The 14,313-nt window shown below is 44.3% G+C and overlaps 1 protein-coding gene across 2 annotated transcripts in view; it reads left to right on the top strand.

Moving 5' to 3' along the window:
- XPO4 (exportin 4) overlaps positions 1–14,313 on the top strand; it is a 147,018-nt gene that overhangs the window by 75,544 nt on the left and 57,161 nt on the right. For both annotated transcript variants that reach the window (XM_079775656.1, XM_079775657.1), the window contains 2 exons: positions 1,383–1,540; positions 1,782–1,956. In XM_079775656.1, coding sequence (XP_079631782.1) covers positions 1,383–1,540; positions 1,782–1,956 — 333 coding nt within the window. The remainder of the gene's footprint in view (positions 1–1,382; positions 1,541–1,781; positions 1,957–14,313) is intronic.

The raw sequence follows: 14,313 nt of genomic DNA, 5'->3' as shown, positions 1-14,313 counted from the left end.
TACTCCAGACCAAAGGGGCAGCATTTAAAATACGCCGTAGATGAGTTAGCTGAGTGACCTTTAGTGTCTTACATTTCTCAGAGCCTCACGTTCAGGGACTGAATCTTAGTGAAATCCGTGGTGAATAAGAACTTTTTTAGTATTTGTTCACTGTGTCCCAGCACTATACCAGTGAATACTTAAGAGAAATGTTCTGACTTCAAATAATTATTATGGTTTGCAGAGTCAAAGTGAACATAACCTAAACCAAAAAGAGAATAAATGTTTAAAATTATGCTACATTCAGAAAGCAAAGAGATTTATGTAGAAAAAGAAAGGCTAAAGAAGTCAGATACTTATGAAAAGTAGAAAATGGTCACAAATTCTTTATTGTTTTCCTTGGCTATTTTAATTAGGTGAGCTCACAGAAATGAAGCAAGCATCTTTATTTTATTTCATTTTTTAAATTTATATATAAATTGATTTCGGAGAGGAAGCGGAGGGGAAGAGAGGTAGCAAAATCAGTGATGAGAGAGAATCATTGATCGGCTGCCTCCTGCACACCCCCCACTGGGGATGTTCCCCAGGCATGTGCCCTTGACCGGAATGGAACTAGGGACCCTTCAGTCCACAGGCTGACAATCGATCCACTGGGCTAAACTGGCTAGGCAAAATGAAGCAGCTTTAAAATCTGAGAATATTAGTAACAGTGTAAAAGTAGGGAGCAATATAGGAACACTATATACTGGTTGTTTCAAGTCTGCATTGTATCATTGAAATAAAATCTAGATGAGGCTTAAGGTAGATTTAAATATAATTGAAATACAATTTTTAAATATTTTAGCATTTATTAATGATGTAGGGTAAAATGAGATTGAAACAAATTTTAAGCAATCTCAGAGTGATTAAGAGAGTGCTTTATATTTGTTGAATGAATGAGTGTCTAGGAATTGAGCGGTATATTGGTTTTCTCCATATGCAACTGTTTACTTCCACTAAAGCAGCATCTGTATACTCTTGATTGATCTTGTCTGCTAACTTTAGCAAGGAGCTGTAGCGAGGCATAGCTAGCATAATACAGATGACTGTCGTTGCTGTTTTTAGAAGAAGCAGTGTGTCTGACTGGCTGGCATCTGTTTCTCTCTTTGACATAGCATGCTGGAGACAATTCAATGTTAAAAATGTAGGTAGCCCTCAGTTAAAATTAATTGATATGTTTAAAATCATGGACTACAATGTAAAGTGGACTGAGGGACATTCTCCAATTTAGCTTAATTCAGGAATTAATTTTCTAGAAATAACCAGCTATTGTGAAGTTTTCACTTACCTCATTCAGCATGGTAGACATGTGACCCTTACAAAAGAAGAATTTATTTTTATGGATTAGTAATTCTTTCTAACAGGTACATCGAAAAATCAGAGAAGATTCGGATATGGCACAGGATTCTCTGCAGTGCCTCGCCCAGTTAGCTTCTTTGCATGGACCTGTCTTCCCCGATGAAGGAGCACAGGTTGACTACCTAGCACACTTCATTGAGGGTTTACTGAGTACTATCAATGGGTAGGTATACTTGCCCTTTGTCACTGAAAAAGGAACTTTCAGGTTTGTCTATATGTTTAACAGTGGTAGAACAAAAGCTAGTGATTTTTTTCTACTTTGTATGTTTTGAATTATATGGTAATTTGAAATTAATACAGAGACATGCCTTTAAAAATGAGTAGGTGAAAATTTTTGGATGTTAGGAAATGAGTTATTGTAACTTGTCTTCCACCACCAGTAACATTTGTTACCTGGTTTGTAGAATTGAAATAGAAGATTCTGAAGCTGTGGGGATCTCCAGCATTATCAGCAACCTGATAACTGTGTTCCCTCGAAACGTCTTAACTGCCATTCCAAGTGAGCTTTTCTCGTCCTTTGTGAACTGCCTCACACACCTCACTTGTTCTTTTGGGCGTAGTGCTGCTTTGGAAGAAGTGGTAAGTGACCATTCTGAATTAATGGTGTCTCTTGTTCACAAGGAAATTTATTGTTCCTTTGAGACATTTCTCATGACAAGTAGTAATTTTAAGTGAGTGTTAGCTGTTGTTAAAATGTGCAAATTACTTGGTAATCTGTGTTTAGAAACATGATTTTTTAAAAATGTTGTGGATTAAAATCAGTTTAGTAAATAAAATGTATTGGTTTCAAGATTTAACTTTATGATAATTTAGTACCTGAATGTAGGAAATGGAATGAAACATTTATATTAAGAGCAAGAGGCCTGGTGCACAAAATTCGTGCATTGGGGGGGGAAGCTCCCCTCAGCCTGGCCTGCAGCCTATCCAATCTGGGACCCCTCAGGGGATGTCTGACTGCCTCTCCCAATCCGGGACCACTGGCTCCTAACTGCTCTCCTGCTTGCCTGCCTGATTGCCCCTAACTCCTCTGCCTGCCTGATTGCCCCTAACTGCTTCCCTACCGGCCTGATCGCCCCTAACTGCTTCCCTACCGGCCTGATTGCCCCTAACTGCTCCCATGCTGGCCTGATCGCCCCTAACCACCTCTGCCTTGCCCTGCACCCAGGACCCAGGATTCCCTCCTCCGGCCAGTCGCAGGCACCCAGGACCCGTGCTAGCTTTCCCTGGTTCAGCCGCAGCCGCAGGGGACCGTGGGTTGGCTTCGCCTGGGCCACAGCCGCAGGTGTCCGGGACCGCAGGGCGGGCGGCTTATCCCTCTCCTGAGCCGCAGACGCAGCCTCTGGTGCCTGTGACCACGGGGCGGGCGGCTTGTCCCTCTCCCGGGCCGCAGCCTGGCTGGTCCCCATTCCTCTCTCAGGAGCTCATTTGTGCCTGGCTGGTCCCCATTCCTCTCTCCCCAGTGTTGAGTGTCAGAGCCTTTAAGGCATGAGGGAGTGATGACAATTTGCATATTAGCTCATTATTATATAGGATGATGTTGAAGTTCCATTTTACAATAAGAACTTTTATGTTTAAATAGTGATGCTAACTTTGTGGTATTGTTGTGATTATGTGTAACTTTATAAATTTACTAGTGGCCTGGTGCATGAAATTCGTGCACAGGGGGTGGGGGTGGTTGTCCCTCAGCCTGTCCTGCACCCTCTCCAATCTGGGATCCCTCTCACAATCAGGGACTGCTGGCTTCTAACCGCTCACCTGCCTGATTGCCCCTAACCACTCTGTCTGCCGACCTGCTCGTCCCCAACTGCCCCCCCCCACAAGCCTGATCACCCCCAATTGCTCCCCCCCCCCACTGGCCTGATCACCCACAACTGCCATCCCATCCTGGCCTGATCACCCACAACTGCCTTGCCCTCTTGCCCCCTAACCACCTCTACCTCAGCCCCGCCACCATGGCTTTGTCCAGAAGAACGTCTGGAAGGTCTCCTGGAAGGTTTCCCAGTCTAATTAGCATATTACAATTTTAGTAGTATAGATAGAGGCCTGGTACACGGGTGGGGGCCAGCTGGTTTGCCCTGAAGGGTGGGGGTTCCCTTTGGGGTTGGGGCAGTTTGGGCGAGGGGCCTGTGGTGGTTTCCAGACCGGCCATGCCCCCATTGGAGTGGGGGTCCCCACTGGGGACGGTGCCAGCCTGTGTGAGGGGCTGGGACAGTTTGCAGGCTGGCCACACCCCATTAAGGGTGGGGGTCCCCGCTGGGGTGCCTGGCCAACCTGGGCGAGGGGCTGATGGCTGTATGTAGGCTGGCCACGCCCCCCAGCCGGGAGCCTCACTTCATGGGGGTGTGGCCAGCCTGGGTAAGGGGCTGATGGCTGTTTTCAGGCTGGCCACGCCCCCCAGCAGGGACCCTCGCCCCGATGGTGGCGTGGCCAACCTGGGTGAGGGGCTGAGAGCCATTTACAGGCACCTCCCTCGGCGGCCGGCCCAGGTGACCCAAGTCTTCTGCGCGCTCAGACCTGCTCCGTGGCTGCCGCCCATAGGCCCTTCCTTCAGCGGCCAGCCAGGGCAGGCGGGAGGCTTGGCTTCCTCCATCGCCGGGGGTGACCCAAGCCTCCCACTCGCTCTGGCCTGCTCCATGGCTGCCATGCACAGGCCCCTCTTTCAGCGGCTTGCCCAAGCCTCCCGCCTGCTCTGGCTGGCTTCATGGCTGCCGCCATCTTTGCCCTGCTAATTTGCATATCCCCTCCTGATTGGCTCTGGGTGCTGCGGCGGTATGGTCAATTTACATATTTGTCTATTATTAGTGTAGACTGAGAATTTAAAAAACTTAGCCTTAAGGAATTTATATAAATATTATTTGGTTCAAATAATTATAACCATGCTTATTTTGATTAGACTGTGCTCTTTAACTTTTTTATTTTGCTACAATTTAATAGCATATCTTGATAACATTTAAAATGAAGACCAGTAACAGCACTGAAGATGTTTTTTTGGTAAAAATATTCAAATGTATATTTTCCAAATTTTGTATTTAATTTGGAAAACATGTACTAAAACTCCTTGAAACACAGCTGCATTTGTAACAGCTACTGTTAATATCCATATTAATCATGGGAAATCATTGTGGTTTTTTTTCCCTACAAAGTAGTTATTAAAATTACAGAACTAATTGTTCTCTTTATGAATCAAAATGTGCATCTTTTTCAAAGATTGTAAGAGTTAAAAGAGTATAGGTATCTGTTAGAATTTCATGCTAAATCTTGACTGAGTTCTTTTGTTGGGGGCCTGGGAATGTATTTCCTTATTCCTTAGAAGTTCAGAGGCTGAAGAACTCTGCAGTGGTTATGTTTATGTGGCTGGGCATCAGTAGTTTGATGAGGAAAGGAATCAGGTCAGGCAGATAATTTGTATTTTGGAAAAAATGTAGGTAGTAGAGGAATTGAAGCTTAAATGCATCATATGTGATTTTCTCAGGGGGAACAGTTATGTCTGAAGTATGGACATACAGAGACATTTTACATATTTAAGCTTTATTCAGATTCCTTTCAGATTATCATGGATTCTGAGTCAGTCAGATTTAATTTAACACAGTTTTGTTGTACTTTGTCTCCCCCACTAATTCCCCCCCCCCCCCCCCCCCCCGTGTGTGTTTTTGAAACCAGATGGATTAGGCAGCACGTCCACATCATATTTAGAAACACAGCTACCTTTTGGTTTCTGTTTGTGGTTAAGGATGTTTCTAAACATTTATAGAAGAACTAGAGGCCTGGAGCACGAAATTCGTGCCCTGGGGAGGAGGTCCCTCAGCCCAGCCTGTGCCCTCTCACAGTCCAAGACCCTCGCTCCTTACCGCCTGCTTGCTTGCTGCTCCCTACCGCTTGGCTTGCTTCTCCTTAATGCTGCCGCGGAGGTTCCCGCCACCTCCGCTGCACTCGCCAGCCGTGAGCCCGGCTTCTGGCTGAGCGGCGCTCCCCCTGTGGAGCGCACTGACCACCAGGGGGCAGCTCCTACGCTGAGCAGCTGCCCCCTGGTGGTTAGTTCATAGCAACTAGTCATTCCACCATTCGGTTTATTTGCATATTAGGATTTTATTATATAGGATAGGATATTGAATGTGAACTGTAAGTGAAAAATAAAATTTAAAAAGAACCAAATAAAATTTTAGATCTGAAACATTTTTAATATATATTTTTTTAATTATCACCTGAGGATGTTTTTAAAATTGATTTTTAGAGAGAGAAACATCCATGTGACAGAGAAATACCAGTAGGCTGCCTCTGTACCTGTTGACCCAGCGGGATCTAACCTAAACCTAAGTATGTGCCCTAACCTAGAATCTAACAGGAAATCCTTTGGTGTACAGGTTGAGACTACAAACAATTGAGCCACCTGGCCAGGGCAGGTCTGAAAAAAATTTTTAAATGTATCTCCAGGCCCTGGTCAGTATGGATCAGTAGTTAGAGTGTCCCCCCACGCACCAAACGGTCATGGGTTCGATTCCAGGTGAGGGCACATACACAGGTTGTGGGTTCCATCCCTGTCGGATTGCTTGGGCAACTGATCAATGTTTCTCTTTCTCTTTTCCTCTCCCTTCCTCTCTCTCTAGAATCAATGAAAAGAACAGATCCTTAGAGGAGGACTTAAAAAGAAAAAAAAATGCTGGTTTGGTTCAGTGGATAGTGCTTCTGCAGGTGGACTGAAGGGTACTGGGTTGGATTCCGATCAAGGGCACGTACCTGGGTTGCAGGCTTAATCCAGGGCCCTGGTCGGGGATTCAGCAAGAGGCAACCAATTGATGTCTCTCACATTAGTTTCTGTCTTTCTCCCTCCCTTCCACTCTCTGTTAAAAAAGAAAATCAATGCAAAAATGCCCTCAGGTGAGGATTAACCAGAACAAACAAACACCCATTCCAAGTGTGATTATCAAAGGAGCATATGAAGTATTTGTTGAATGAACGGGAAGGGATGGGACTTCGTTTTCTAATTGTTTTAGCAACTTGGCAAGCCAGAGGGTTTATTTTTATTTTTTAAAATATATTTTCTTGGTTTTTTACAGAGAGGAATGGAGAGGGATAGAGTTAGAAACATTGATAAGCTGCTTCCTGCACACCCCCCACTGGGGATGTGCCCACAACCAAGGTACATGCCCTTGACTGGAATCGAACCCGGGACCCCTCAGTCCACAGGCCGACACTCTATCCCCTGAGCCAAACCAGTTAGGGCCAGAGAGTTTATTTTTTCTATTAATTTTTATTGATTGGTTATTTTAGAGAGAGGAAGGGAGCGAGAGAAACACCAGTGTGTTGTCCCACTTATTATGCGCTCTTTGGTTGCTTCTTGTCTGTGCCCTGACCGGGATCCAACCCGCAACCTTGCTGTATCAGGAGGAGGTTCTAACCCACTGCGCCGCGGGCTGCCTGTCAGGGCCCCTCAACAAAACCCCTCTGGGTGCCCTGGCCCTGCTGTGGGCCGAGCTCCTCTGCCACAGCAAAGGTGTGGGTTCCATCCTGTCAGGGCACCTCTTAGGTTTCGGGTTTGATCCCCGGTCAGGCTGACTGCTGCTCAGGAAGTGGCCGAGGACCGTGTGCTCTAGTCATTCGGCGGGGAGCTGGGGTTCCATTGCTGACATGGCCGACTCTGATCCCCACTACCCTCGCTCCTCCATCGAGGGCGACTTCAACTATGGCAGCTGCGTGGCCTCCGGGTAGGTAGGTAGGTCGCCCTCTCTGCGGCTCGCCAGGCCTGGCTGCTGCACAGTCGCCCCAGGAGGCGGATTTTCGGGTTCTCAGGGAGAGCGCCCTCACACCGGACTCCCAGGGAGAGCGGGGTCCCGGAGGAAAAGCACTTCACTCCGCCTCCCTTGGGGGCTCCCGGGCCAGAGTGGAGCGCCTGTCCTATGCAGGCCTCGGAAGGGAGAGCCGCCCCGGGGGTCCTCCTAGCTGGGTGTGAGAAACGAAATTGGAGCCCTTACTCCTGGAACCCTGTTGTCTTTGGGCATGTGAACGCATTTTCTTTTATTTGACGCATCCTCACCTACCTGGCCTCATGTGCACGCAGCCACTCCCACCCGCTCCTGCTGGGTGTTACCCATGAGGGCGTCCTAGCTAATTAGCATATTCCTCTCTTATTATATAGGACTAGTGGCCCGGTGCATGAAATTCATGCACAGGGTGGGGGAAGGGTGTCCCTCAGCCCGGCCTGCACCCTCTCCAATTTGGGACCCCTCAGGGGATAACCGCCAGTCGGACATCCCTCTCACAATCCAGAACTGTTGGTTCCTAACCGCTCGCCTGCCTGCCTGATTGCCCGTAACTTCTTCTGCCTGCCAGCCTGATTGTCCCTAACTGTTCCCCTGCTAGCTTGATTGCCCCTAACCACCTCTGCCTCGGCCCCGCATCTGGGACCCAGGATTCCCTCCTCCAGTCGACCACAGGCACCTGGGATCTGGGCTTCCCTCCCTCTGGTCAGCCATAGACGCCAGGCTGGCTGCAGCCGCAGGGGATGGTGGGAAGGTGGCTTCGCCTGGGCTGCAGCTGAAAGTGCTGGCATCCGGGACTGTGGGGTGGGCGGCTTCTCTGTCTCCCAGGCCACAGTCAGCTGCAGGTACTGGTGCCTGGGACTGCGGGGTGGGTGGCTTCTCCATCTACTAGGCTGTAGCCAGCCGCAGGTGCTGCCACCTGGACCACAGGTGGCTTCTCTGTCTTCCCTGGGATGTAGTGTGGGCAACTTCTCCGGCTGGCTGCGGCCTGGGATCATGGGGCAGGCGGCTTCTTCGTCTCTCGGGCTGCACCCAGTCTTGGGCGCTGGGGCCCGGTTTCTCTGTCTCCCCCAGAACGTGGGGCAGGCGGACATGAGGCTTCTGCTGCTATCTGTGGCCTGGGATCATGGCGCAGGTGGCTTCTTCGTCTCCCGGGCTGCTGCCAGCCTTGGGCGCTGGGGCCCGGTTTCTCTGTCTCCCCCAGGACGTGGGGCAGGCGGATGTGAGGCTTCTGCTGCTGTCTGTGGCCTGGGATCACGGGGCAGGCGGCTTCTTCATCTCCTGGGCTGCAGCCAGCCTCAGGTGCTGGCGCCTGACTTTTCCCACCCCCACAGGACCAGAGCGGCGGGGGGCGGGGCTTCTGCCATGTTTTCAGGTTAATTTGCATACTCACTCTGATTGGCTGGTAGCATAGCAGAGTGACGGTAATTTCCATGTTTATCTTTTATTAGTGTAGATAGATTGCCAGAAGATACAGAACATTCTTGGTTTGCAGAATTTTAAGTTTAGAGTTTATGTTTATCAGAAGACAGACAACTTGGCAACAGTTTTTCTCTCAAGGTTTCACGCAGAAATATTAGAATACAGAAACCCTAGACACACTTTCCGAGAAGTGTGCTTGTTTTACTAGAAGGTGTGCTCTAGTTATGATGTACCTGACAGGTTTCACTGAAGCTAAGTGTTATTTCTTTTCATTAATCATTTCTCTTAACTGATCTGTTTATGACACTTAAAAATATTTTAAACAATAATTTGTTACCTGTTAAAAAAGGCAGAGGGAAGAGATATGTTTAAAGATGGGTGAAGTTTGGCTGGGGTGGGGAGCCACCCCCACAGGGTGAACTGTCAGAAGACTGAAGACATTCTCATTAGTGTCATCTCATCCTTCCACTGTTTGCATTGTGTCTCCTGTATGCTCCTCCAAGGACTGGATAGGTGCAGCTGACATCAAAGTACTTGAACCGAAGTGGAGCTTCTGAGACAAAGTTTCCCTGCGTGATTGTGGTGCCAGCACATAGTACAGAGTTGAGCCAAGGTGGAAGATGTGTAAAGGAATGATCTTTTAAGTTAAAATAGAAAGATTGCCCTACTCGGTTGACTCAGTGAATAGAGTGTCAGCTTGGGGACTGAAGGGTCCTGATTCGATTCCGGTTAAGGGCATGTACTGCAGTTGCAGGCTTCTCTCCGGCCCGGGCCCTGGTCAGGGCTCGTGCAGGAGGCAACCAATCGATGGTTTCTCTCACATCAATATTTCTCTGTCTCTCCCTCTCTCTTCCACTCTCTGTAAAAATCAATGGAAAAATATCCTTGAATGAGGATTAAAAAATAACAATAATAAAATAAAATAGAAAAATTGAGGGATATTAAAAAAACTGTTTTGGGAGTCAGCGTGGAACAGAAAGAGTATGAACTTTGGAGGGAGACAGTACCTCATGAGACAAGTAATCAATTCTGGGCAAATTGCTGACCCTTTATGAGCATGTTTCCTAGTTAATATAGTTGGAATGATAGCTTCTGATATTTTATGAAGTGGATTAACTATATGAAGGTGCCTGTAGTTGTATACAATAAAATGTAGGTTAATAATGATAAATTTTGAGTGCCTGCATTATTTGTACTGTCTTACCCAGTAAGATTAAATTGCAAACCAATAATTTTAATACTAGTTTTCTTTATTATTTTAGTTTTGTGAGAGTTTTTCTGATTTTATTTTTTTATATATCAAAGGAACTTCTTTTCCCAATAGGGAAACATTCAGCACATACACTTGTTTTATTATGATATTTTTTTCATAACTACATTTATTTATATGTATATATTTATTGATTTCAGAGAGGGAGAGAGAGATAGAAACATTAGTGATGAGAGAGAATCGTTGATTGGCTGCCTGCCTCTTGCACGTCCTAGAGCCCGCAACCAACCCGTGCATACTAGGTGTACCGTTAATCAGATTTTTTTCAATAGATGGAGTTACACATATGTTGATATATATGTGATTTGATATGTATGCTATTTTGTTGTATTGACAACAAGCTTCAAAACTTCATCTGTCAAATTTGCTGAAGATGTTAACATCATAGATATTTTTACACATAAAAATGTCGAATTTCGTGCCAAAAAAAGAGCATTTGCGGGAAGTTATAGTTAATTATTTTGAAGAAAAGTACTACTGAAAGTTAGCGTATACTTCGGGAAGCTTATGGTGAATATGGTCCATCTCCAGATACTTGTGAACGCTGGTATAAATGCTTTAAAAGTGATTATTTCGATGTGGAAGACAAAGATGTCCAGGTCAACTGAAAAAGTTTGAAGACCAACAATTATAAGCATTATTGATGAAGATGTGTGTCAAACTCAAAAACAACTTGCAGAAAGATTAAACGTTGCTCAACAAACAATTTCTGATCGTTCACAAGCAATGGGAAAGATTTTAAAGGAAGGAAAATGGGTGCCACATCAACTGAACGAAAGACAAATGGAACACCGAAAAGTCATCAGTAAAATGTTGCTTCAACGGCATGAAAGAAAGTCTTTTTTGCATCAGATTGTGACTGGCCATGAAAAGTGGATTTATTTTGGGAATCCCAAACGCACAAAATCATGGGTTGATCCAGGTCAACCAGCAACATTGACTGCAAGGCCAAATCGCTTCAGAAAGAAGACAATGCTCTACGTTTGGTGGGATCAGGAAGGTGTGGTGTATAATGAACTTCTAAAACCAGTTGAAACCATTAGTACTGATCGACAACAAATAATCAATCTGAACCACGCTTTGATCATGAAACGACCAGAATGTTCCAAAGACACAGCAAAGTAATTTTGCTTCATGATGACGCACCATCACACACTTCAAAACCAGTTAAAGACACGTTAAAACATCTTGCCTGGGAAGCATTAACCCACCCGCTGTATTCTCCACACCTTGCTACTTCAGATGACCACTTGTTCTGATCGATGGCACACGCACTTTCTGAGCAGCACTTCAAAACGTACGAAGAAGTGGAAAATTGGGTCTCTGAATGGTTTGCCTCGAAACAAGAAAAGTTCTATTGGGATGGAATCCACAAATTACCTGAAAGATGGGGAAATGTGTAGCTGGTGATGGACATTACTTTGAATGAAGCACTTTTGATGTTTCTCTTGAAATTATGTTTTCTTTGATTACAAAATCCACCATTATTAACCGGTACACCTAGTATGTCCTGACCAGGAATCGACCATGACCGCCTGGTTCATACCAGCTGGGGGATTGTATCTCTTTAGAAATTTCAAGTGTCTGATCTTGATTATGTTACTGTAGCAAGGGGGAAAAAAGAATATCTTAAGGGGAGGAAAAATTCTTTTTTTAAAATGGAACAAGTTCGTTTTATTTTATTTTTACAATTGATCTTAGAGTGAGGAAGGGAGAAAGGAAAGGAGAGAGAGGAAGCAAAACATCGATCTGAGGGAGAAACATTGATCAGTTGCCTCCCACATGCACCCTAATGGGGATCCGAGCCACACCAGCCAGGGCCACACCAGCTAGGGCCAAACCAGCAGGGGCGGAAGAAGAATTCTTTTTTTTTTTTTTTTTTGCAATGCACGAATCACACACGGTTTATTGAAAATCTACATGTAACGAAGCGAAAGAATTTCTATTACCCAGTTTCTCAACCCAGAGTAAAAAAAAAAAAAAAAAAAAGCCCTGTAAGGAATACTTACCAAAATCTGATAGGAAAATTAAAGCCTGCATAGTTATGAATCAGAATTGTTCCATCACAACCAGGTTGCATACAATTACATCAACTGGTTCTGTGTACAATCTAGAATTGACCAGGACAAAGTTTAGGATGGAAAAGCTGTAAGAAACAGGTTTCTAAATATAGAAATTGTAAATTTCAAAAGAGTATGAAAAAACTAATGGAAATTCTACTCTTGTGCCTTTACATTTCAAAGAAATAGACTTTCTGTAAAAATATATACAATTTTTACAGACAAACACATTTACAAGTTGTTTCTTCATCTTCAAAATTGAGGACAATCCACATTTGTAACGACACTTATTGAGCCTTTAAGTCAAGTATTCGTGGCCATTACAAGGCTAACAAACTAAACCACTCAAACCAAGTCAAAGTAGAACAGGTATTAAGTCCTGAGCACTTGGACTTTCTATTGGAAGAAAAATTCTTGATGTTTGTATGTGTTCATGAAGCACATCCTTGCTCAGTGGCTTTAGCCTGTTTGTAAAGAGATGGTTTGTGACAAACCCTCAGATTGCAGTAACCTAAAACTGTGCTCAAAAGAGCAATTCTAGCCTTTAACCACTTTGTCCTTGACTGTTAAAATTTCTTGCTATTACTTGCGGCTTCCTGAAGCCAAGGAATTTTTCATCTCCCCCTCTCCCCCCCAGAAATAAAGTTATTGTCTATTACCGGACTGAAGAGATAAGAATGTTTGTGGGGATGAAACTATTGACTTAAAATCCTAACAAAATAATTGTTCATATTTCTACGAATACATGCACTTTATTTTTTAAAATTTCTTTATTGATTAAGGTATTACATATGTGTCCTTATCCCCCCCATTACCCTCCCAATCCCTCTCTCGCACTCATGCCCTCACCCCCCTGTTGTCTGTGTCCATTGGTTAGGGTTATATGCATCCATACAAGTCCTTTGATTGATCTCTCCCACTTACCTCCACCCTCCCCTACTTTCCATCTGAGGTTTGACAGTCTGATCGATGCTTCTCTGTCTCTGGATCTGTTTTTGTTCATCAGTTTATGTTGTTCATTATATTCCATAAATGAGAGAGATTATGTGATATTTATCTTTCTCTGACTGGCTTATTTCACTTAGCATAATGCTCTCCAGTTCCATTCATGCTGTTGCAAATGGTAAGAATTCCTTCTTTTTTACTGCAGTGTAGTATTTCATTGTATAGATGTACCACAGTTTTCTAATCCACTCATCTGCTGATGGGCACTTAGGCTGTTTCCAAATCTTAGCAATGGTGAATTTTGCTGCTATGAACATAGGGGTGCATATATCCTTTCTGATTGGAATACATGCACGTTAATTCAGTAAAAGTTGAAGCTAATATGACTCAAACTCAGTACTCTGGTTTCTTGATTTCTTTTGTCAGTAGATAATTTTAAGTTCAGCCTCCATTAGGTTCATCAGAGAGAAGCCATGGTAACTGGTTGAGTTCATTCAGAAACGGCCATCATGGACCATCAGGACAATGTAGTAAAGAAAAAATACTTGATGAACTTGTTAGACGTTCATTCTAGAGTGTGTGAGGCCTAGTGACAGCATTTAAGCTTCAGCATTCTTATTCAGTACTGGTTTCTCGAGCTCCATGGACAGTTACTTTGTGGAGAGGAGATGTAGTCAAAAGGAGTTCATTGAGGCCAAATTACAAACTGTGAGTGGGAAGCAAACCTGAGTGATATTTCAGTGATAAGAGGGAAAGCAGTAGCTGACGTTTTGGAATGGTGATGTCAGTACAATGAACCTTAGCTCATTAGAGGATGGGACTGTTTGGGAAGCCACACTGCGCCCACCCAGCAGTTCTGATGATACTATGAGAGCAAGACACAATGTAGCCCAGTTAGGCATTCACTCCCTCTGCTTGAAAGATCAAAGAATTGACTGAGATGCCAGATTATTTGTTTAAGCCTTGCATTTACGATGGTCTTTTTAATACAAACAGTAACTTTAGGTCTACTAGGATATTTGGAAGAAATTTTGTTATTATTACATCTTAAATATAGATTCTCATATAGATTCTTCACTAAATAATTTTAGTGTTTTCTTTAAATTCTGATTGGTTTATAATTTTACCAATGCTGACTTGTCATTTCTTATTTTTTCAATCTGCTGCACCAGTCGTAGCACAGAACCATTGTTTACCTTTTACAGGCTTCTGGCACATGAAGAGAATAGATTTAGAATAAAGCCAGTTTACTAACATAACTATTGTTCCATATGGCATTAGAAACGTAACCAGATATAATGGGTTAGGGGTTCAAAAGAAACACTACAATGAAGTAGAGAAAGGGGATCTTTCTACCCAAGTAAGCCAGGGGGATTTCTGCGATGTTACACAAGTGGGAGTGCTGCTGATTAATTCACTTCCATAAATATGTCCCGAATAACTACCATATGCCTGGCATGCTGCTTAATTCATATGTATTCTT

This window comes from Cnephaeus nilssonii (assembly GCF_951640355.1).
Source record: "Cnephaeus nilssonii genome assembly, chromosome: 6".
NCBI lineage: Eukaryota > Metazoa > Chordata > Mammalia > Chiroptera > Vespertilionidae > Cnephaeus > Cnephaeus nilssonii.
The sequence above is the reverse complement of the archived record's forward strand: the minus strand, read 5'-3'. Positions and strand labels throughout refer to the sequence as shown.